The sequence below is a fragment of the Nicotiana sylvestris genome, chromosome 2 (genome assembly GCF_000393655.2).
Source record: "Nicotiana sylvestris chromosome 2, ASM39365v2, whole genome shotgun sequence".
In the NCBI taxonomy this organism is placed as follows: Eukaryota; Viridiplantae; Streptophyta; class Magnoliopsida; order Solanales; family Solanaceae; genus Nicotiana; species Nicotiana sylvestris.
Genome location: NC_091058.1, coordinates 140723779 through 140748865, shown reverse-complemented (window position 1 = coordinate 140748865; position 25087 = coordinate 140723779). Strand labels below are relative to the sequence as shown.

General features: G+C 35.3%; 1 protein-coding gene across 4 annotated transcripts; it reads right to left on the bottom strand.

Moving 5' to 3' along the window:
- Positions 1-7110: 7110 nt before the first annotated feature.
- Positions 7111-19064, bottom strand: LOC104231974 (uncharacterized). 4 transcript variants are annotated; one of them, XR_011405501.1, is made up of 6 exons: positions 18656-19064; positions 15465-16328; positions 14452-15004; positions 10393-10517; positions 9698-9783; positions 8739-8763 (listed from the first exon to the last, which is right to left on the bottom strand). XR_011405501.1 is itself a non-coding variant. In XM_009785063.2 (5 exons), exons 1-5 carry the CDS (start codon positions 18989-18991, stop codon positions 8027-8029), a joined length of 1575 nt encoding a protein of 524 aa, XP_009783365.1. In that variant the 5' UTR covers positions 18992-19059; the 3' UTR covers positions 7111-8026. The 4 variants fall into 4 exon arrangements, 2 of the variants coding, with proteins under 2 accessions (XP_009783365.1, XP_009783367.1); XR_011405502.1 differs by having other exon boundaries at positions 8745-8763; positions 10397-10517; XM_009785063.2 differs by lacking the exons at positions 10393-10517; positions 14452-15004 and adding an exon at positions 7111-8174 and having other exon boundaries at positions 8623-8763; positions 18656-19059.
- Between the last annotated feature and the right edge of the window lie 6023 nt (positions 19065-25087).

Genomic DNA, 25087 nt, shown 5'->3' with positions numbered 1-25087 from the left:
TGTGGCCACTACAATTCTTTTTAGTTTTAAATATTAAATCTGTGATAATATTAAATACAAAAGATGTTTGCAAATGTCTTCCAAAATTTATCAGTTGATAATGAAGAAGTTACAATTTAAACAAGTGTTTAAAGATCAGTACACTGACTTTCCTTACTTTTTCTTTTGGGACAACAACCTTCCTTATTCAATTTGGAAAAAAGAAATACTAGTGGAGTATTACTTATTTGTTATGAATAGTTTGTACATTGGATATTACTTTGGATACTACATTGAATGCTACATTGGATGTTAATAACTTAAAGATTAAATTTCCTATTTTATGTCCATCATCTTTACTTTTTATGCCTATAAAAGGCCATGTAATTGCAATGAAAAATTACACCAAAGTGAAAGAAGAAAACACTTCTTCATTCTCTCTATCTCTTCTTGTTTACATTTTACTGCATTGCTTTTATTTTATAACACGTTATCAGCACGAAGCTCTAATTTTATTCTTAACTCCCGCTAAGTTGAGCCATATTTTATTAAGGTATGTATCATTATAATCATTTTATTTATGGCAGTACATATCATATGCTCATTGTTTGCAGATTACTTGTGCGCTTGGGCATCTTAAATAGTTTAAGTACATTGCAGTGATAAAATAACTATTTCCTTCCGTGCTCAACTCTTAGAGGACCTCAAAGTCATCAAACTAGCTATGCACTAATGTCATACTTATAATATTCATGGACTCCCTAGATCAAAACATATCTTTAAGGCATTTTGAAGAACTGTGAGAAATAAATTGACAAGCAATAATTTTATAGTTTAATTACTTTATATTTATTGGAACATATAAATAATGTTAGTCACGTTCAGTTCTATTAACACATATATATCAATAATATAAAGTGAAATGAAACAAGTATGTAATTTCTACTTTATGGCAAGAATAAAATGAAATAGTAGATTGTTAACATGATATAGCTCTATTTTCATTTCTTTTACCTTAATCGTTTTGTTTTCATTAATTGTTTATTATTATAATTATTTCTCTAACTTATTCATCTTTTATGATAGTTTTCACTATGTCAAATTTATCAAAACTTGAATTTGTGGCACTTGACATCACTGGGAGGAACTATTTATCATGGGTTCTTGATGCTGAAATTCACCTTGGCGCTAAAGGTCTTGGAGATACTATTATACAAGGAAATGAAGCATCAAATCAGGATAAAGCGAAGGCCATGATTTTCCTTCGTCATCATCTACATGAAGGGTTAAAAACTGAATATTTAACCGTAAAAGATCCACTTGAATTATGGATTAATTTGAAGGATCGATATGACCACCTAAAACTTACGGTATTACCGAAAGCTCGGTATGAGTGGATACATTTAAGGTTGCAAGACTTTAAAACCGTAAGTGAGTATAATTCTGCTATCTTTAAAGTAAGTTCTCTATTAAAATTATGTGGAGACACTATCACAGATGAGGACTTATTGGAAAAAATATTTTCTACTTTTCACGCTTCAAATGTGGTGCTACAACAACAATACCGTGAAAAAGGTTTTAAGAAATATTCTGAGTTAATCACATGCCTACTTGTGGCTGAGCAGAATAATACTCTATTAATGAAAAATCATGAAGCCCGTCCCACTGGGTCAGCTCCATTTCCGGAAGTGAATGCTGTAGCAACATATGATAAGTTTGAAAGAAAACAAAATAATTACCGTGGTCGTGGACATGGTCGTAAACGTGGACGTGGCAGGGGGCGAAACAATTATCGTCATTATGGTGGAAATAAATTGGAGAACAATAAGGGTTCTCAAATTAATCATTCAAAAGGTAAAGCTAGTATGTGTCACCGATGTGGTATGAGAGGTCATTGGGCACGCATTTGTCGTACGCCAGAACATTTTGTCAAACTTTATCAAGCCTCCCTCAAGAAAAAAGAAAATAATGTGGAGGCACACTTGACCTTTCAAAATAATGATGATGAAGCAGGTCCCTCAAATAAATATGATTCTAAGGCACATCTTGCATATAAAGATGATGATTTTGAAGGCCTAACAAATATTACTCATTTAGAAGTTGGGGACTTCTTTGAGGATATTGACTGAAGAACTAATCATCTTACTGGGGAATGAAGCTATAAAAGTTGTTATGTTTATGTTTGCAACTAGTTTATTTTTCTTGAGTGTATTTTCCTAATGCATCATGTGTTGCTAGTTTCTACATTTCTAATGTATTTCTTAATGTTTTTTTCCTGCTTGTCTTTCATATTTCTTATGATGTATTATTTGTCTTTTTTATGAAGAATATGAAAATTCCCCAGTCTTCAGTTGGACTCAAGATTAATAAAGATGATATATGTCTTCTGGATAGTGCTACAACACACACTATTTTAAAAGATAAGAGATATTTCTCTTATTTGGTAATGAAAGAAGCGAATGTTAATACAATATCCGGTAGTACAAGATTAATTGAAGGTTCTGGAAGAGCCAATTTATTACTACCAGGAGGAACAAATTTGGCTATTGATGAAGCACTATATTGTAGTAAATCTCAAAGAAACTTATTAAGTTTCAAAGATATTCGCCAAAATGGCTATCATATTGAGACTACAAATGATGAAAAGATTGAATATCTTTATATTACTACAATAATGTCCGGTAAGAAATATGTGCTTGAAATATTACCTGCTCTTTCCTCCGGCTTATACTACACAAGTATTAGCATGATTGAAACACATGTTGTAGTAAACGAGAAGTTTACTAATCAAGATAATTTTATTATTTGACATAACCGGTTGGGCCATCCTGGTTCTAATATGATGCGTAAAATAATTGAGAATTCACATGGACATGCAATGAAGAATCAGAAGATTCTTCAATTTAAGGAATTCTCTTGTGCTGCGTGTTCTCAAGGAAAATTAATTATTAGACCATCAACTATTAAAGTTAGGATGGAATCCCCTGCATTTCTGGAACGTATACAGGGTGATATATGTGGGCCCATTCACCCTCCATGTGGACCATTCAAATATTATATGGTTTTGGTAGATGCATCTACAAGATGGTCACATGTGTGCTTACTATCAACTCGCAATATGGCATTTGCGAGATTGTTGGCTCAAATAATAAAGCTAAGAGCACAATTTCCAGATTATGCAATTAAGACAATTCGTCTTGATAATGCCGGTGAGTTTACATCCCAAGCCTTTAATGATTATTGTATTTCAACTGGGATAACAATTGAGCATCCGGTTGCTCATGTTCATACACAAAATGGTCTAGCAGAATCATTGATCAAACGCCTCCAATTAATTGCTAGACCAGTGCTTATGAGAACAAAACTTCTCATTTTAGTATAGGGTCATGCTATTTTGTATGCAGCAGTACTTGTGCGGATAAGGCCTACAAGTTATCATAAAGTCTCCCCATTGCAATTGGCTTTTGGTCAGAAGCCAAATATTTCTCATCTTAAGATCTTTGGTTGTGCGATATATGTTTCAATTGCTCCACCACAACGCACAAAGATGGGTCCTCAAAGAAGGTTGGGGATATATGTTGGATATGAATCTCCTTCTATTATAAAATATCTAGAGTCGATGACTGGAGATTTATTTACGGCAAGATTTTCTGATTGCCATTTTAATGAATCAGTATATCCAACATTAGGGGGAGAAAATAAGTAGCTGAAAAAGAAGATAGATTGGAATGCATTATCACTGTCTCATTTAGATCCTTGAACAAATCAATGTGAACAAGAGGTTCAAAAGATTATTCATTTACAAAATATTGCAAATCAATTGACAGAGCATTCACTAACCTACCAAGGGTGACTAAGCCACATATTCCAGCTGCTAATGCTCCAATTCGAGTTGATATCCCGACAGAACAATTAATTAAATCAAATGAGTCTAAGTTATGCTTGAAACGTGGTAGACCAATCGGTTCTAAAGATAAAAATCCTTGAAGAAGAAAAGGAGCAAGTGATCAAAGTGAACATAACACAGAGGTAGTTGCTCAAGAAGAGCCCAAGACGTAACAAATGATAAGACCTTAGGGAGGTCCAGGTACCTAAAAATAATGAAAATGAAGAGATATCAATAAGTTACGTCTCAACCGGGAAAAGATGGAACCGAAATAATATTGTTATCAATAACATTTTTGCTTATAATGTTGCTGTTGAAATAATGCAACAAGATGAGGATCTTGAACCAAAATCTGTCAATGAATGTAGACAGAGAAATGATTGGCCAAAATGGAAAAACGCTATCCAGGCAGAGTTAACTTCACTTGGAAAACGTGAAGTCTTTGGACCCATAGTTCGAACACCTGAAGGCATAAAGCCAGTAGGGTATAAATGGGTTTTTGTGCGAAAACGAAATGATAAAAATGAAGTCGTTAGATATAAAGCACGACTTGTGGCACAAGGGTTTTCCCAAAGGCCTGGAATTGATTATATGGAGACATATTCTCCTGTAGTGGATGCTATCACCTTCAGGTATCTCATAAATATGGCAGTACAAGAAAAACTTGATATGCATCTAATGGATGTTGTTACAGCCTATTTGTATGGATCATTAGACAACGAAATTTTTATGAAAGTACCTGAGGGATTTAAAGTGCCAGAAGCATATAAAAATTTTCGAGAAACTTGTTCAATAAAGCTTCAGAAATCTTTATACGGATTGAAACAATCAGGACGTATGTGGTACAATCGCCTGAGTGAATACCTGTTGAAAGAAGGGTACAAGAATGATCCAATTTGTCCCTGTGTCTTTATAAAAAGGTCTGGATCTGAATTTGTTATAATCGCCGTGTATGTTGATGATTTAAATATCATTGGAACTCCTGGGGAGCTTCCAAAAACAGTAGACTGTTTGAAGAAAGAATTTGAAATGAAAGATCTTGGAAAGACAAAATTTTGTCTTGGTCTACAAATTGAGTATATGAAAGATGGAATATTTGTCCATCAATCGACATACACCGAAAAGATTTTAAAGCGATTCTATATGGATAAAACACATCCATTGAGTACCCCGATTGTTGTGAGATCACTTGATATAAAGAAAGATCCATTCTGACCTCATGAAAATGATGAAGAGCTTCTTGGTGCCGAAGTACCATATCTTAGTGCAATTGGGGCATTAATGTATCTTGCCAATAATTCCCGACCAGATATAGCTTTCTCAGTAAGCTTATTGACAAGATTTAGTACTTCGCCAACACAAAGACACTGGAATGGTATTAAACATATATTCAGATACCTCCAAGGGACCATTGATATGGTTTATTTTATTCAAATGAATCCAAGCCATCATTGATTGGTTATGCAGATGCAGGATATTTGTCTGATCCACACAAAGGTCGATCTCAGACAGGCTATTTATTTACAAGTGGAGGTACAGCCATATCATGGCGTTCGACAAAACAAACTATGGTTGCTACTTCTTCAAATCATGCAGAGATAATAGCCATTCACGAAGCAAGTCGAGAATGCGTTTGGTTAAGATCTATAACTCAACACATTCAGCAAACATGTGGTCTTTCTTCGAAAGAGAATATTCCAACAATATTGTATGAAGACAATGCTGCATGCATAGCTCAATTGAAAGGAGGATATATCAAAGGAGATAGAACAAAACACATTTCACCGAAATTCTTTTTCACTCATGATCTTCAGAAGAATGGTGAAATAGATGTACAACAAGTTCGTTCAAGTGATAATTTGGCTGATCTGTTCACTAAGGCATTACCAACCTCAATATTTGAAAAGCTGATATATAAGATTGGAATGCGTCGTCTTCGAGACATTAAGTGATTTTTCATCAGGGGAGTAACTACACGCTGCACTCTTTTCCTTAACCAAGGTTTTGTCCCACTGGGTTTTCCTGGTAAGGTTTTTAATGAGGCAGCAAGCAATGCATATTATAAATAACTATGTACACCCCAATATTTTATTTTTTTTGTAAGTTTTTAATGAGACACATTATCTTACATGGACATCCAAGGGAAATGGTTATGAATAGTTTGTACATTGGATACTACATTGGATACTACATTGGATGCTACATTGGATGCCCATGTTGTGAATAATTTAAAGATTAAATTTCCTATTTTATGTCCATCATCTTTACTTTTTATGCCTATAAAAGGTCATGTAATTGCAATGAAAAATTACACCAAAGTGAAAGAAGACTCTATCTCTTCTTGTTTACATTTTACTGCATTGCTTTTATTTTATAACATTATTAATATATTAGTGCTCTCTATTTCATTCCATCCCTCTATATATATTTTTTGATAAATAACTTTCTCCCCTTCTCTGTGCCGAATGGAGTGCTGATTGTTTATTTTTTCTAGATCTGATGTACTGAAAAGTTTAAATTACTTATTCCTTTTTTTTTTGGGGTCAACCAAACAAGAAATACACGAGGATTCCACTAACCACAAGCGAAACAAAAACAACTGGAGTCGTGCGACACGTCCAGCTAGTTGTTAATTATATCAGTTTAAGATTTAACTTCGTATATTCTTTTACCAAAGATAGGCTTTAATTATAATTTTTTGGTACAACAAGCCAAATGAAGATTACGCAGAAAATTTAACCAGCAAGAAACTACAACTCCATCAACCGCAAAACCAGGTTCATTAGTATAAAATCTAATTTGAACAGTTGGTATATACTTTGTTCCCAATCCGTTAATATTCACGGTTGAAGAATCACCTCTGGAACTACTGTTTTGTGTTTTGAGGAAGTGACGATCTCGGTATTCTGTGTCAACATTTTACCTGGATTGAGGAGAAAAAAACCCTAATCCCATCCGATGAATGCACAGGATTTTGCTAATTTAAATCTAGAAGGAAAAATAATCACAAACTAAGATAACTAAACATTTTTGGACAGAGAGCATACACAAAAAAAGGTATTCGCTGTATGCCATACCAAAACCCTCAATCCTGAAAGTAATCCGTATGCTGTAGGATTCATTAGCTACAAGAATTAGCATGAGAACAGTAAAAATAAATATAGAAAGAAAAAAGAAGTCAAAGTCCACTGTAATTACTTCAGAAATAAACAAAATGGAAGGACATCTACTTAAATAAAAAGATAAGAAAACAACAATTAAAACCTCTTGACTGCTCCCTAAAAAGAAAGTTTCTAGCTGCTTACAAGATTTGTGCAATTGAACTCAAATATACTAACCACCAATCGTTTTGTTATATTCATGGAGAACAATTTGATGTATATATCACAGAACCAGTATGCCAATAATAGAAGTATGAGGATAATAAGTAAATTAGTTACAGCAACTCAGAAAGTGCACAATAATCTTCTGATCAAATGCCTCTCTGTAATGCAAGCCATCACCCCAAAAATCAATAGCTGCCATCTGCATTAACACCATGCTTCACTCCCTTGGCTTGAGGTGTTACTTGGTTCCTACTTAAGGTATCAAATCCCTTTTCCGGCCCATAATGTCGTGATCCACATATGGCTTCCAAGATATAAGGAGCAGTATAGTTTAGCATTATGTAGTGTCACCAAAGGCAGTAAGCATGCAACTCTTCACGTTAACATGGTATCATTATTGATGTTGCTTCAGCATTCCATCCATTCCATCCAGTAACCAAACTAGCTTATAATGAAACACTGAGGTCCAATTCCTTAGTGAGCTGACTGGTGTCACCTTACATAATATCACATTGGGTCGTAGCACCGAAAATGAGCGACCAGGAAATACAAAGCAGAGGAATCTCATTGGTGGTTGAAAGAGCACTTTTAAGTTGCTTCACAGTGATTGTTGAATTCAATTGCAGCATATAAAAAATCTATGTTGTGTTCAACGCTCATGGTGTTCGGCTCATCAATCCACAAGCCATCCAAATCAACAACCTATGCAGGCTTATATGAGGATTCTTTAACAAGTGTGGTCATCTGTACCATCAGAGGACCACCAGAATACAGTTGCCTATTAAATTCTGGGGCTGAGCAAGGATATGATCATAAAGCTGAATGTCACTATGTTTCAGTGTACTAGTCTCTTGCACCAGCTGAGAATTCTAGATATGTTTGATTCCACAAGATCCTTCATTCTCTGTTTACTTCTCCTTGAATCTTCAATATCTAGAGTCCTGTAGGCAAGGGCAAGCAAGTACATTGCTGGATGCAGTCTCCTGCACATGGAAAAATATATCGGCACATCAAACCCCACAATACTGTTTTCGAGCCTACTGAATAATCCGACAACATTTCGTATGGCAACTCGTATATGCAACATCAAGAGATGAGGATTATACATGGTGATTACAGTTGGAGACATTTCCCAAATTCATGGGACATAATGAGAAAGATAACCAGCTGTAGCCGAGTGGCTTCTGCTAGACTAGAAGTATGGAAGGTAAGATCTTCATATTAATCTTTTCAAGCAGGGTGTAAACACATCCTACATTGTCACAATAATATCAATTTACAAAGATGCAAAACATCAAAGCATAATTATCAGCAAAATTTATAAAATACAAAAATTTGTTTCTGCCAGAATGCAACAATGTATAAGCTTATCATTAAATGGGTGGAGAATTTAATTTCATATGTTTGAGGCTTCTATAACCTGACACTTACTTCTCAAAGTGATCATTTGCCCCTAAGCCATCCCAATACCTCTGAGATAGTACATTTCGACCTTTCTTATCTCTTCCAAACGTCTCCACATACCAACCTCCAATGTCATGCATGCCACATCGAGGTTCAAATAGCCAAAATCTGTTTGAGAGAAAACTCATTACTAATGACATCAATAAACAAAAACCCAAGTGAAAATGAGAGACCTATATCTTGTAAACTAACAAGAAAAACAGTGATTTACCAGAGAACACTCTGATATGAATATCACAAGCACAATGTTCTATGGATTTCCTGGCTTTTAAGTTATGAATTAAAAAGAAAATTCACAATCCAATGGCATCATCTTCTGCTAAACTTTATACTTGGCCACTGGTGTCTCTAGGAGCCGGTAGTTCATTAAACTACTAAAAACCGATTTAAAGCAAATCTAACAACTTGATCTGCTAACCATATAGACACTGTGGTCAAAAGTTCCTATGCTTCCAACAAACAAGCACCAATGTACCAACATAGGAAGAGCAGACAGAGCCTTGTGATATAAATGGAGAGGAGCCTAATTATGACTCTTAATGACATTGAAAAGTACAATAAACCCTAATTACTGAGCACAAAAATAACTACTAGTTCTCTTACCATTTGTCTCTTAATAGTTAACCATAAGCTTTCATAGTTCCACCTTCTGAGAAAGAGTAACAAAAAAAAATGAAAAGAGAGGGAGGATGACAGAAAATGGAAGACTGCAGCGATCGTAAGTAAAAAAAAAGACAGCATTGACCAGGAGGCGCAATTTTCCAAGCTCAAAGCTAAAAGCGGATGACTAGACATCAATAAATTAGTAAACCATAACTTCCTTTAATGGTCATTCCATTTCAGCTTTTCATTTCCATCCAACTCAATAAGATAGATTAACTCCAGTTTTGTAGTCTGATTCATCTCTAAGCCCACCTCTCCACATTTACTTTGTAACTAAAGAATAGGCACAAAAGTCCCATGACAGTTTGACAAAAATCTAGAGAGAAAAACTGGCACTTCTGATGAGCATTGACTCAAAAGGTTAAGTTATGGACTTTACTTGCTCGGAGGTAGCCTAGCTCTGCGGCATCTGCACTCACAGGTTGATACTTCATCTCCTAATCGATACCAGTGCATGTGCCTTACCTGAAACAAATTTCTCACGCAAATTAAAGTGGAAAAATTATGAATATGATTCCTTAAGCCAAGAGAAAGACAGCCATTCCAAGAACAAATTCCAGAGCTGCATGTATGGCACATGGTAAGAAGAATTCATATAACCCAGGATACATAAAGCTTAAGAAGCACAATATTCTCAAATGACAGGTGCACATGTAAGAGTGATGGTTCATGCACGGACTACAACAGGATGTTGCAGCGTGCATCTATGAATCTATGCAAAAAGGTTTTTCGACTAGTTAAAGCCATCAAGTGAATTTATCATCACGGAAGTCAAGCAACTTCGTCAATTAAAGCCATCAATCCATGGAATACCCACCAAAGAATCATATCGGAAAAACCACCAATGTGCTGGGAACACATGGTACATCCACAGTTCATCTTTGTGGAGTCACATTACAGAGTCCAATTAAAGAAGGAACCCTGAGGTTTAGATGGCTAAGAGCAGAAGCTCATAAATACTTGGGCTTCTCATGACTATTCCTTAGCTTCAAAGAAGTGAAAGTACACAAGGCTAGATTTAAAAAAACATGGCTCCAAAATTTAAGGTATCTGAGACTGACAAAAAATTCTTACACACATGTCGAACATGTTCTTTTTCTTGCATTCTTTATGTTTTGGACACCAAACTTCTTCTGTTTCACTTGATGACATCTTTTGTGGTGCTTATTCTCCTACACAATCTGTTGATCTACAACGAACTGTTCAGAAGTAAGTTACTAAATTAGAGAAGACATGAAGAGGGGAAAGTCCATTTTTTTGAAAGAAAAAATTGTAAAATTGTAACTCGTCTGGGACTTCCTTTGGGGCGAGGTAAGCTCTTAACATTGTAGACGCAAGATGGAACAGCTAAAGTCCCATGGGGCATATGCCATGACAGGTGCGGCATTCGCCTTATGGACACTTTATGCCTTAGGTTGTCTATCCAGTACACTCGAAGAATGACTCGTGCATGCTTTACGCCTTGGATTGCCCGTTCAAAACGCCGCAGAGTGTTTGATTTATAAATGTTTTCAAGTATTTGTCTATAATTTATACGATGAGTATGTTGTTCTACAATTAAGAGCTTGATGGCTTAGAATATTATATTTTGCCTAGATAGTTAAATAAATATTTATACCTTTTATTTTTTGAATTTTAATTTTTTTTAGAAATTTATCTTTTAATTTATTTCTTAATGTTATTTTACTACTCCCAACTTTCACTTTTACTTGTCCACTGTACTAAAAATACGTTTTCACTTTTACTTGTCCAGTGTCCACCATACTAAATCAAGAAAGACAATCTTTTTTCATATTTTTCCCTTATCATTAACTACTCATTCCCCAAATTATTTCCCAAGACTTTTGAAAATACTATCATTATTATGGGTAAAATTATAAATACATACTTCATTTATTTTTTCTTAAAGGGAGTGCAAAGTCAAAAATGGACAACTAAAACGGATGGAGTATTAAATATTAAGAGTTCAAAGTTTCTGGGGTTACACTCCGCCCCAGTATAGCTAAAGTGTCTTGTTCTATGCCTTCGCGTTCTAAAACACTGGGAAATCATAAATGAGTGGATAACAGAGGTTCATATAACAGAAAAAGGATACATTTATTGCAAATTTTTAGACATAACTATATCTGAGTTCTTTTGCGGTTATAGTCATCTAATTATATATTTTTTCAACGTTCATTTTTGGCCTATGATACATAAGAAACTTGCATAACCTAACTATTTGCAACGAATTTTTGACATATGAAAAATAACTGCAATCACAAAAGAATAAAGAAATTTTATAAATCAATTGGTCGTATAATTCTATTTCTCCCTTGATTCTTCTCTCCTGATTATCTCCGTGATTCGAGGGCTGGAGCAGAGTATTTCTCGAATGTAGGATGATGCGAAATTTCTTGAATGTATCTGATATCCATGAAAGTACGTTGTGGATCTTCTTGAAGTATTTGATTATCAAGAATTATCCGACCACATCTTGATCTCTTTGTGAGTATCCCATGAGCTTATGGGATATTCGAGATGATCTCTATTTTTGAGATGTCTTTTCAAGGGAATATGTGACCCTTTTTATAGGAGTGACCTAGGATAGGATAGAGTAGCCTCCAAATTAGGTTTTCAATAGAGTAGCCTCCAAGTAACCCTAATGGACTCCTAGAATTTCAAGAGTAGTGTCTTGAATTTAGGATTTAGCCCAAATTTTGTATAGGCTTGATCTATTAAAATTTCGATGTCTACAAATGCCCCCAACTTCAAGGGTTGTCGGGGTATACGCTTGCCGAAACTTGAAGACCAGACTTGAAGTACTCGACCATCGTAACAAATGATTTTGAAACTTTTGGTTTTCTATTTGCATGGGAAAGAGATGAAGAGCAGAACTGGTCCCACTGGGCGTGCCAATTTGTTTGCAATAAAATTTCAACATATGTCAAAAATGCATTCACAAACATAAAAGGTGAGTAATTTTATTGATACGTCTTTGTGGGTACAATTCTGTTTGTTCCCTTGATTCTCCTCTCTAGATCGTTCTCCGTGATTCGAGGGATTGACCAACATATTTCTCGAACGTAAGATGATGCGAACTTCCTTGGGATATATTTGATCGCGTTGATCATTTCGGCGGCTATAAGAGAGACAATATTTGATGTCTTTGATCTCTTTGTGAATATTCCATGAATTTTTATGGAATTTTGAGATCGTATATTTGATCTCTTTGTGCATATTCCGAGATGACCGCAAATTCCGATATCTTTTTTTAAGGTAATATGTAATCCTTTTTATAGGAGTGGCCTAGGGTTAGAGTAGACTCAAAGTTAGGGTATTGGTAAAGTAGCCTCCAAGCAACCCGAGTAGACTCCTAGAATTTCAAGACTCCTAAAATTTTGATGTCTACAAATGCCCCCTTCTTCAAGTTTTGTTTGGGGGGTAGGCTTGCCGAAACTTGAAGACAAGACTTGAAGTACCAACGATGAGACCCGCAAGGAAGTGCTTCTTTGAGACTTGTTCACATAAATCTTCTTCAAAGTGTGGCTTGTGAATAATCAACTTTTTGAATTTCTTTTTGCCTTGCATCTGTTGGAAATTAATTTCACAAACGTGCAAAGATATGCCACCTTTCCAATAAATGAAAAATTCTTGTGTGTCAAGAAAGAGTACTGCTAGTTCCATAAATCCATAGAAGGATTTTCCTTTCCGAATCTATACAAGCGATTCTCTGGTTAAATTACCCATGATCACTACCTTGATATAAATTCTTAACAACACTGCATAGCTCTTTGTTTGAAGGCTACCACATCAGTTGATTTTGAAATTTGTAGCTTTTGATTTCCAAGAGGAAAAGATGAAGGGCAAAACTAGTCCCACTGAGCGTGCCAATTTGTTTGCAATAAAATATCGACATACGTCAAAAATTGCAATCACAAACATAAAAGATGAGTAATTTTATTGTTGAGTCTTTGTGGGTACAATTCAATTTGTTCCCTTGATTCTCCTCTCTAGATCGTTCTCCGTGATTCGAGAGATTAACCAACGTATTTCTCGAACGTAAGATGATGCGAACTTCCTTGAGATATATTTGATCTCCATGAAAAGGAAGAATATCTGTTGATCACTTCGGCGGCTATGAGAAAGACAATATTTGATGTCTTTGATCTCTTTGTGAATATTCCTTGATTTTTATGGAATTTCGAGATCGTATATTTGATCTCTTTGTGCATAGATGACCGCAAATTCCGAGATCTTTTTTTAAGGTAATATGTAACCCTTTTTATAAGAGTGGCTTAGGGTTGTAGCAGACTCAAAGTTAGGGTACTGGTAGAGTAGCCTCCGAGCAACTCGAATAGACTCCTAGAATTTCTATGTCTACAAGAGAAAGGATACATTTATCCAAATTTTTAGACATAATTATATCTGAGTTCTTTTGCGGTTATAGTCATCTAATTATATATTTTTTCAACATTCTTTTTTCGCCTACGCTTAAGAAACTTGCATAACCTAATTACAACATAAATTCAATTGTGTCATGTAGACATGTCCCCTCAAAATTAAAGTTTTCTGGTCTTCATGATTGAATTTGTGTCGTCATCCAAAAAGAACTCATGTCCACATCCATGCTATTAAGCCCAACATAATCCTATTATCCTAGGCGGAGCTATGTAGAGCCAAGGGGGTAATTGAATCCCCTTCACCAAAATATTATAATGTGAATCTTTTTTTTTTTGGTTATATATAAACTAAGCTCATGACATCTGGTAAGATTATAGTATAGTGGCAAAGGGGTTTAAAAATTGTTTTAGGTTACAGGTTCAAATCCCAAGTGTAACGTTCTAGTATTTTTTTGAATCTCCTTGCATAAATTCCTAGCTCTGCCACTACTATCATTCTCATCCCGCTAACACAACGAGCTGACCTATGCACCATACGTCCTTCTGATATGCCCAAGGCCGGAGCTACAAATGAATTTATGGGTTCGGCATATGCCAATAGCTTTAGCTCAAACCTTGTACTTGTGTTAAAAAATCTATTTAATATATATAAATAATTTATCCAGAACCCATGAAGCTGCAATAACAATAATATACCCAGTGTATTTCGATAATTGAGGTCTGGGAAGGGTAGTGTGTACGCAGACCTTACCCCTATCTTGTGAAGGTAGAGAGCTTGTTTCCAATAAACCTCGGCTCAAGAAAATTTCTAAGCAGGATTGGAAAAGATGCCATGTTGAAAATCAGTAGTGAAGAAGCCATGAAGCTGCATTTTCTAAAATCCAGAACCCACAGACGCAAATTCCTAGCCCTGCCCCTGGATATGCCAGGTGAAGGATGTCAATTGAACTACTACCGTAAAAATCACCTTAGACGCACACGCAGTTCTTTCTAGGCTTCATTTTTCTCCATTGACAAAACCAATGAAGAACTCTATCAATACCTTCCACTCTATACTATATTAATGAGTTTTCTATTTGCCATCTCGAATGGCCGTGATCGCTCTCTCACTCTTCCCCTTTGAGTGCTCCAACTACTCTATGGACCACCATTCTAGGACTTGCCAGCACAGCAACTATGATATCAAAATCCAACCAGAAGTACCACGAGCTTGATGCTTGGCCAACCATAGAGTATTAAAGGGAGAATGCTTGCAGGTACAACAAGACATCGCTTGTAGATAAGCCAGACCTCCTGTCAAAACCCTACACTTGTGTGCAGAGGAAGGATGTTAAATTTGTTCATGGTGCATGTGGTTGTAAGATAAAGAAGGGTAGAAGAAGTGTAGAATATGCTAAACTACTCCAAGTATCTCTTAGATTGGACATAAATGGTCCATAAGACAAAGAAAACAATTCATGACTACTTGCAAGTCAGGTATACCGCAACACCAACCAACATATTAAAGGCCAAACACCAAAAAGCATAGTGAAAGCAAGCCTAGAAAGTTTTCTATTGCATTCAGACAATGACCTTAGAACTACACTTGCAACTTCATGCATTGTTTACAGGAATCTACAACTACTTCTCATAAGCAGCTGGCAGATAGGGAAAGAACTGGTTTTGCTCATTGCACCAACTCGCCCCTCCATCCCCTTCTTTTTCTAGCAAAAGATATTTGACAGGATAAAAGCTAAAGAATATAATAGATGATATTAGACTCACCAGTAATGTTCGATGCTTCATAATCACATGGGTTTTTAGGCCATTGTTGTCATAAACATCGCAAGAACCTTCTTCAGGACTGGTCCCCAACCCTGTTATCATTCCCAGTGGAACGGCAGATTTCAATCCGAAGTTTATAAAGTTACTTTTAGAAAATCTTTGGACTTCATCTGAATTGAGGTAAACATGAATGCAGTCATCAAACCCCTCATTCTGTATCCCATTAGATCTACTCCTAGGTGGAACTCTTGTGGCCACAGCAACAAGCCTCCTTCCAACATGCAATTCCAAGTTTCTGTATGCATCTGATGTATGGTAATTAGAACTTCTCAATTGCCTTTGATCAGAACCAGTATGAGCTGTCTCCGGATGCATTTTCATGGGGAGATTCTCAATGGAATGACCCAAGCCCGGCGTAAAGGATGTTAGTTTTTCCCTAGAAGCATGTGACAGTTCGGGGACATTTTTGGCGAAACAGACCATCCCAAAAAGATCTCGCCCGAACACCAGGTGCAGAACCTCAGCTGTTTCATATACTGATCTCTCCTCAGCTTCAAAACACTCAGGAAGGAGATCTGACTCAATTTCAGGGCCGTAGAATGCTAAATGTAATGCTGAGTAGAAATCTCTTTCCAGTGCATCAAAATAGCCTGATCCAGATACTACCCTTTTTTCAGCCAATATGTCATTTACTGTTTGTCTATACCACTTTAACCATTCAACAACTTCCATCTCCTTGATTGATGTGCTATATGATTCATACATGCACATTTTTGAACCTTGTCTAGAATGCACATGAACAAGTGTTTTTCGAGCTGAGAGGTACTGGTCATAATGCGCTCTCTTCTCAGAATCGGATAGAATCTGCATTCCATTTGTTATCCAAGTAAATACCAGTATTCTTTCGAGTAAATAAAGATATTACCCTTCACTTTTCTTTTTTTTGTTGGAGAAGGTAAAGTAATCTCATATATAATCCACCACAAAGGATGTGCTGTTAAAATTGTACAACATCAGCAGAGTACCCAAAAAACCAGCAAAAAATCCCAACTATCCTGTACCAATTCTAGTAGCTGTAGAACTACTTCAGCCTCATTTACATGTTCCATTCTACACCAAAGCAAAACAAAGATATACAATTAGCCTTTATCTTAAGAATTGACTTAGCAATATCTTCAATGCATCTTTTTATTTTGTGATAACCGTGGTGGCCGGACCAGTTTGTGCGCATTTCAACTAATTCCACGGGGTACTGGCTACCTCCCACAAGCATAGATGTCGGGTAACTCTATCCACCAACGCTTGGACAGATAAGAAGAAATCACCTCGTGTTTAAGCCTCCACTAAATTTAAACCTGAAAACTCATGGTTCTAACCCACTTCTTTGACCACTAGAGCACACATTTGGATGCATCTTCAAAGCATCTTTTGTTCCTCTCGAGCCATATAGTCCACCATATGCATGCAGTATAGTATTACATAGAGGACTAGGATGTTAAATGTGCACATGTTTAAATGTCATTTTTGTACATGTTTAAATGTCATTTTTGTACATGTTTAAATGTCATTTTTGTAATAATTCGAAACTTCTAGAGGACTTCTAGGATATTGATTTATTGAATCAACTAAGAATTCATAATGGCGTCCATGTCCGTATAGTAACATGATTTCACTTCATTTCATTCTCCCCGAGAAAGCGTGCTTGCTTTAAATCATGGCCCTTTTTCTTTCACAGCTCGGGATCACTTTTACAAGCATTAAAATGGATATACCATGATAAATGTGGAAGATTCCAAAAACAACAACAACAACAACAATAACAACGACCCAGTAAAATCCCACTAGTGGGGTCCGGGGAGGGTAGTGTGTACGCAGACCTCACCCCTTCCCCGAGTGAGTAGAGAGGTTGTTTCCGAAAGACCCTTGGCTCAAGAAGACCGAGGGAGCAGAGAGGTTGTTTTTGGAAGATCCCAAAAACAAGACAAAAAAAATTGTACTCCCTCCGTTTCATATTAGATGAGGTAGTTTGACTCGGTACGGAGTTTAAAAAAAAAAGACTTTTGAAACTTGTGGTCTTGAAAGCTTAAGGGGTAAAAGGTTTGTGGGGCCATGACATTTGTGTGGCTATAAAAGCTTTTCATTAAGGGTAAATGGGTAAAATGAAGAGTTTAAAGTTGAATTATTTCCAAATTTAGAAATGTGTCATTTGTTTTGAAACAGACTAAAAAGAAAAGTACCTCATCTAATATGAAACGAAAGGAGTAATAGCCAACAGAGCAGTTTACACATTGATATTCAAATCATAGTCTAGCTTAGCTCATGTGGTCCTAAATTAAGCAATAAACTGCAACAAAGACTATGCTTATATTTCTCTCGTGTTCAATTAAACTTTCAATCAACATAAAAATTGAGGCTCTTAAATATCCCAATTTTTTCGTACTCCTTAATTCCAACCTGGCTAAATCAGTTATATACAAGTCATCTGCATCCACTCCACTCTGTTCACGAAGTTAATTTTCCATTGATTCGTATTTTTACTCGCCCACAATGCTCCTCTTTTATCCAGACCTGGAACTAAATATACTTTGCAAGGATAGGCGAAGTTAAACATCCGGTTAATTTCACGGACCGTTACTCAACTTTCATTTTATTGTACCAAGGTGACTAAACTATTTTGTGTGTCATTCACCTTTGCCCAAGTATCACAAAAGTTGCTAAATAATTTTTGTAATAAAAAAGACACTAAACTTTGCCTAAATATCCTAGAAAACGTCTCCTTTGTTTTTCTCCTAGTGACTTCCTGTGGTATTTAAGCAAAGTTGAGTAACCTTTTTGTTACAAAAAGTAGTTTAGTGACTTTGATGATAGTTGGATAAAGCTGAGTGACTTTTTAGTTACAAAACATAGTATGGTAATTTTGGTTCAATAAGTGAAAGTTGAGTGACCATCCATGAAATTTACCCTTAAACATCTCAATTTTTTTTACTTTACGTATTTTATATCCTTAATTCTACCTAATAACAAATATTGCACATTGATTGAATTGAACTAAGAACAATTCAACAATTATATTTATCCTGATAACAAAGTAAACTGGGGCAGAAAACAATTTAAAAAATTAAAAAGAAAAAAACAAGAGAAAAGATTAATGTGACTGAAAAAATGGAAATTGTAGGGAAGAAATGCATGACCTCATAAGCAGCAAGTATGTCAACGAATTGCTTGGAAGTAGAGGAGGAATTGGGCGTGGAAAGAGGGAGGAGGTCAGGGTGAGTCTCCTTAGCCAATTTACGAAAAGAGTCTTTGATTTCAGCAAAAGAGCTTGTTTCGGATACACCTAGTAGCTCGTACGCGTTGGGTCCCGGGAACTCGGATTGAGTCGACTCGGTCCCAGTATTGAGCCACCGCTTTGTAATAAAATTGGGATAATATTTGTTTATATAATTTGATTGAGGTGAAATTATATAAAGCAGAAATTGATGATGATGAGAGTGAAGAGTAGAGGCCTTTCCGATGAAGAATTTCATTTCGGAGTTGAAGGCGGCGGCACTGCTTCGGTTTTCTAACAGTTATTTGGAAAAAATGAGGTAAAAAAGACTTCTCAAGTCTACACGGAAGAAAACGTGTAATTAAAGGAGTTGGGGTCAAATTAAGAATAACAAAAGTAGTTGGTAATATTAAAATTTTCAAAAATCATACTCATTCAAATTTTCATTTCTCTCTTCTTTCTTCTTTCTTGTTTCTTATTAGTTCTTTCTTCTTTCTTCTTTCTCATTCTCTCATTTAGGGGTATGCATTCGATTTATCGATTCGATTTTGATCCTTATCGATAATTACTTATCGATTATCAATTTATACATATATTTATCTTTATCGTTTCAATAAGGTTTTCGATTTTTCGATTTCGATTTTTCGATTTTTGATGCTTATCGATTCGATTATCGATTCGATTATCGATTACACCAATTAGAAAATTTGCGGGATTCCACGGAAAGTATATCGCTATAAATACGCCTAACTAATATGGATAAAAAGAAGCTAAAATAAGACGAACACCGTTTATAACATAAAAATTGTGTCAACAAGCACATGCAACGAAACTAAAGTAAGGAATCAAATTTATGCCACCAACACTCCAACGATTTATAACATAAAAATCAATGAACTTGCACAAATAACATTGTCTAGCTTTTACTTGTTCTAATTAAAAAACCTTCTGTTCTATTGTTGAAAACATTTTTTGTTTCACTAAACTTATGCTATTTACGAACTAAAGTATATTATAGTTTTTCTTATAAAATAAATTATCTCATAAAACTAATTAGTAACGTAATAAACTATTTTCAAGAACTTAAAAAACGTACACTAAATTCAGAAGGAAAGTTTATTCATTTTATATGGAACAAAAGGGCATAATAGTTATAACGTCTTAATCAAAAGTATGCCAAATGTGGTGAGAGGAATAGCAGTCAGCAAAATAGTACTAGTGTAGTAATAGGCGTAGTTCGTAGGGCGATTGGCCTGGAGAGAGTAGTAAAAGAAGCCAAGAATATCCTTTATCTTATCGGTTTATCGATAAACCGATAACCGAAGAGGACAAAATCGAAATCGAAATCGATAACTCGATAAGGAAAATTTCGAAATCGATAAACCGATAACAAATAAACGATTCGATTTATCGATAAACCGATTCGAATGCACACTCCTACTCTCATTCTTCTTCCTTACTTTCTTCTTTCTCTTCAATTTTGTTTTTGCTGTAGGTAGTTCAGATATGTCATCTTCTTGTTCATCTTCATTTTCTTCTTGGTCTTTTTCTTCTTTCCCTCTTCATATCATAATTTCATCTTCTTCTTCTTCTTTTCATTTTATCTTTGGTTTAAAATATACAAGAGAAAGAGAAAATATGAAAATTTACAAAGTGGGTATTTTGCAATATACCCTCGAGAAATTTTGAGACATTCCCATAAATAAGTACTGTGTTGAAACATTTCCGGGGATGTTCGAAACATCTCCCCATGATGTTTGAAACATTTCCAGGGATGTTCGAAACATCTCCCCGTGATGTTTGAAACATATCCCGGGATGTTTGAAACATCTCCCAGTGATGTTTGAAACATATCCCGGGATGTTTGAAACATCTCTTGGGTTGTTTTAAACATCCATCGGAATAAATGAAACATCTCACGGGATGTTTGAAACATCTCCCGTGAAGTTTGAAACATCCCCGGGATATTTAAAACATCCATCGGGCTGGAGTAGGAGGGGGATGTATTTGTAAATAAGAAAATTTTGGGGTTTTTAAAAATTATGTCATTAGCTCTAATCACAAAAGTGTCCCTTTTACCTCATTCTTAACACTTTTGTCTTAAAAATTTATATAAGTTTTGAAGTGTCTTAAAAATTTAAATCCCCCCAGTTATTTCCCCTCGCAGATGAGTTTCCCTCTTTTAGCTTGCATAAACCGGTGCTACGCAACAAACAAAAAGTAAATATAGCAAGAAATAAAGCAGTATTTTTGAATTTTTTGAATAACTTCAAAAATAACCCAAAACTATATTCATGTCCAAACACAACTCTAATTTTCAAATACTATTTCACTTGAAAAAAAAATTCACTTTTTCTTTGGATTTTACAATTCTGTCGAAACGCCCACTAAATATATTTTATCCAAAATATTACTATCAATTTTGAAAATCAAGATATAATTTATCTTTTTTCCCAATTTTCTCTTAGTATTAAATACTCTTAAAAGTAAAAAAAACTAACACAAATAATCTAAATGGAAGAGTAAAAATCCATAAATAAAGAGAATATTTATTGAAGAGATAAATATGTTGAATGATTAAAGAAATAAATAAGGGTATTGTATTAAAAAATTTCTTTTATTAATAGTTTCTTAAGGGACATATAAAAGAAAAATAGAACAACCAATATGAATAGAAGGGGATAGTAAAGTCAAATTGGAATGATAATTACTTCTATTTTCTTTTTTCTTTTTTCTTTTTTTCTGTAAATGAATATGACAAATATTTTTTTAGAACGGAGGAATGAAAGATGATGAAACATTAACATTGATAGATAACAAAGCTCTTGCCTAATATTATTGTCTTTAATGAAATGGCCAGGTCATAACATTATCTTTTTTTTCCGTAAAAAATTACACGGGGTGTCCTATTTGATCGCCCCATTTAACCTATACCCATTTTTTAAAAAAGTTTTAATTTGTACCTACTTTTTAAACACCTTCAATCCCATTTCTCCTCCTCCTTCTCCTCCAAACGAATTTCTCTTTCTAGTACGAAATGAATCTCTCTTTCCCTCTGCTTCTTTGATTCCAAGTATTTTTCCCATTTATTCTCATCCTCTTTTGATGATAAAAGTGATATTACCCTCATCTTCTCGAACGAATAGTGTTCTCTTTCCCATAAATTCTTATCTAAAAGAAGTTCTTCTTCTGATTTGGGATAATTGGTTTGTATTTGCCTCTTTTGGGACTCAGTTAAATTTACTAGACAACGTGCTCTTAGGCTGATGCTTTCTGAATTGTTTCCAAGGAATACTTCTATCATATTGTCACGACCCGGATTTCCCACCCTCGGGAGTCGTAATGGCGCCTACTAGTGAAAGCTAGGCAAGCCAACCAATTAAACTATCTACCTTATTTCCATTTTTAATCCGATAACGGTTAAGAGCCAATAATTAGATAACAACAAAATTGAATAAGCGGAAGACTGCATTGTAAAGATTTAATAATACTGCTAATACCAATCCATAACAAATCTACCCAAGACTGGTGTCACAACTTCACAGACTGTCTAGGAGTACTACAAATAAAGGTCTGAAAGAAATAAATACAACACTTTCTATGAAAATACATGAAAGAAACAGGAATAGTAGATAGAAGGAGACGCCAAGGCATGCGGATGCCTGCAGGACTACCTCAAATCGCCTGATGAACAAGAAACAGCAATATCACTGCGGTCCGAAGTCTACCGCACTGGGATCTGTACACAAAAATGTACAGAACTGTAGTATCAGCACAACCGACCACATGTGCTGGTAAGTGCCTAGCCTAACCTCGGCGAAGTAGTGACGAGGCTAGGACCAGACTACCAAATAAACCTATGCAAGATAGCGTACAAAAATAATAGAAAGCAGATAACAATGATGGCAACAACGATCAACCAGGGATGTAAATAGCAAGCGACAAGAACACCATAAATGCTTCTCAACAAATAATAAATACAAGTGCAATCAATTAATCAAGTCCTTCAAATATAAATCTTTCGCCTAAAAATCCTTCAAGTAATAATCTCTAAGATAATATGTTTTTCAATAAATATATTTCGAATAGATTTCCTTCAAATAAATATCTTTCAGATAAGCATCTTTCGAATATAATTCTTTCGAGTAAAGGTCACCTTGTGACACCTCATTTCATAATCATAAATAATATAGGTCTCAGCCCATTTTCATATTTTCACGGCACCTCGTGCCCATATTTATGTCACAACCGCACGGACAACTTACGTGTCATTAAATAAAACCATAATATTTTCTCCGGCATCTTGTGCCCACATATTTATGTCTCACATTGCACATCAATATTCTCATGTTACTCAGCTCATAGGTTCCATAACCTAATACAATTAAGAATGTTCAAGGAGCCTCCTTCACTTAACATAAAGTAGAGTACAACTTCCAACCCAATTAGGAAATCAACAAGAAAAGATGAAGTTATTTTTAGAAATCATTTGATAAAGAAAATAACATTTTCAATTAAAGTACAATATCGAAGGAATCATTACCTTTAATACGAGAAATTAATAAATCAAAACATAGTAGAAATTCCTTTTTAAGTAAAGTACAACCTCAAATGGTTTAAGGAAACTTTAGTTGAGAAATCAATTGAGTTAAAAATGTAACAATTCTTGAAATTTGACGTATTGGACATATTAAAAAAATAAGGCGAGGTATTGTAAACACTATGGATTCCAACACAAAGGATCACAACAGTAAAGGGATTTAAACAGTTAATACACTTGAATTGTTAATAACAAGTAAACACATCAAACAGAAAGTGCACGACATCACCCTTTGTGCTTTAACACTCTCTCACCAAAACAATACACGACATCACCCTTCGTGCTTTAACACTCTCTCACCAAAACAATACACAGCATCACCCTTTGTGCTTTACATTCTTCCTCACCCAAGCAACAAATACAAGGCAAATAGGGTAAGAGAATCTATAACATCGAAATAAAATCAAGTAATAACGGAAAATCAGTAAATAAACGTACATGACAACATAACTCAGTTAGAATCAAGAAAATCAAGGACAAATACACGGCATCACCCTTCGTGCTTTTACTTTCGTTCTCACCATAAGAATCAATATAAATTGCACGGCATCACCCTTCGTGTTTTACACTCTTCCTCACCATAAAATCAATATAATCGGCACGGAATTGTACATCGTGCGTTACGGCATCACCCTTCGTGCTTTACACTCTTCCTCACAAAATCATACACGGCATCACCCTTCGTGATTTAACACTCTTCCTCACCCAAACAACAATCACAAGAAATAAGGGCAAGGAAATAAATGAAATCACAATAAAATCCCGGTAAGGGAACAATAGTACAACAATCAAATCCCGGCAAGGGAAACAACATCAAAACATCCCAGCAAGGGAAACAACATCAAAACAATAATACTTCCACAAGTCATATTCCTCAATAGAAATTATCATATAGAGTATATACACTACGAACGGAGTCAAATTAATCAAAGTATAAGACTCACGGGCATGTTTGACACCAACATTTAGATACTCGTCACCATGCCTATACGTCGTACTCAACAAATAACACATAACAGATAGGACACAGCTCTTAATCCCTCAAGCTAAGGTTAGACCAAACACTTACCTCGCTTTGCAACCAATTCAAAATTCCAACAAGCCTTTGCCTCACAAATTCGTGCCCGAAATTCTCAAATCTAGTCATAAACAATTCGATTCAGTCAATAAAAATTATAGGAATTAATTCCATATGAAATTCTACATTTTCCATTAAAAACCGAAATTGCACTAAAATTTCGCCCGTGGGGCCCACATCTCGGAACCCGACAAAAATTACGGAATATGAAACCTCATCCAACTACGAGTCTAACCATACCAAAATTACTAAATTTCGATAACATTTCGACCCTCAAATCCTCAAATTTATCCGAGAGAGTTTTCAAACTCTTCCAACTAAATTCATAGATTTAATACCAAAACTAGTAATAGATTCGGGTAATCTAACCAAAATTAAGTTAAGAACACTTACCCCGTTATTTTCTCTGAAAATCTCTCGAAAATCGCCTCTTCCCGAGCTCCAATTTGACAAAAATGGAAAATGGGAGAAATAAACATTATGTCCAGAATTCGGGGGTACTGTTCACACGTTTTTACTGTTCACGGGGATACTGTTCACGGGGTACTATACATGGTACTGTTCACGGGGTACTTATACGGTACTGTTCTTGGGGTACTGTTCACATGCTGTAAAAGAAAATTCAGCAACCTTTTTATATCCGTTAACCTTCTGAAATCCACCCGAGGCCCCCGGGA

Excerpts from the sequence above, each read along its gene's own strand:
- LOC104231974 (XM_009785063.2), bottom strand. The coding sequence starts at position 18,991 with ATGAAATTCTTCATCGGAAAGGCCTCTACTCTTCACTCTCATCATCAT. Across the intron at positions 9,784-15,464 it reads TGAAGCATCGAACATTACTG|GTAAGGCACATGCACTGGTA; the intron begins GTGAGTCTAATA and ends AATTTGTTTCAG. Across the intron at positions 8,764-9,697 it reads GCTAGGCTACCTCCGAGCAA|ATTTTGGCTATTTGAACCTC; the intron begins GTAAAGTCCATA and ends TCTCTCAAACAG.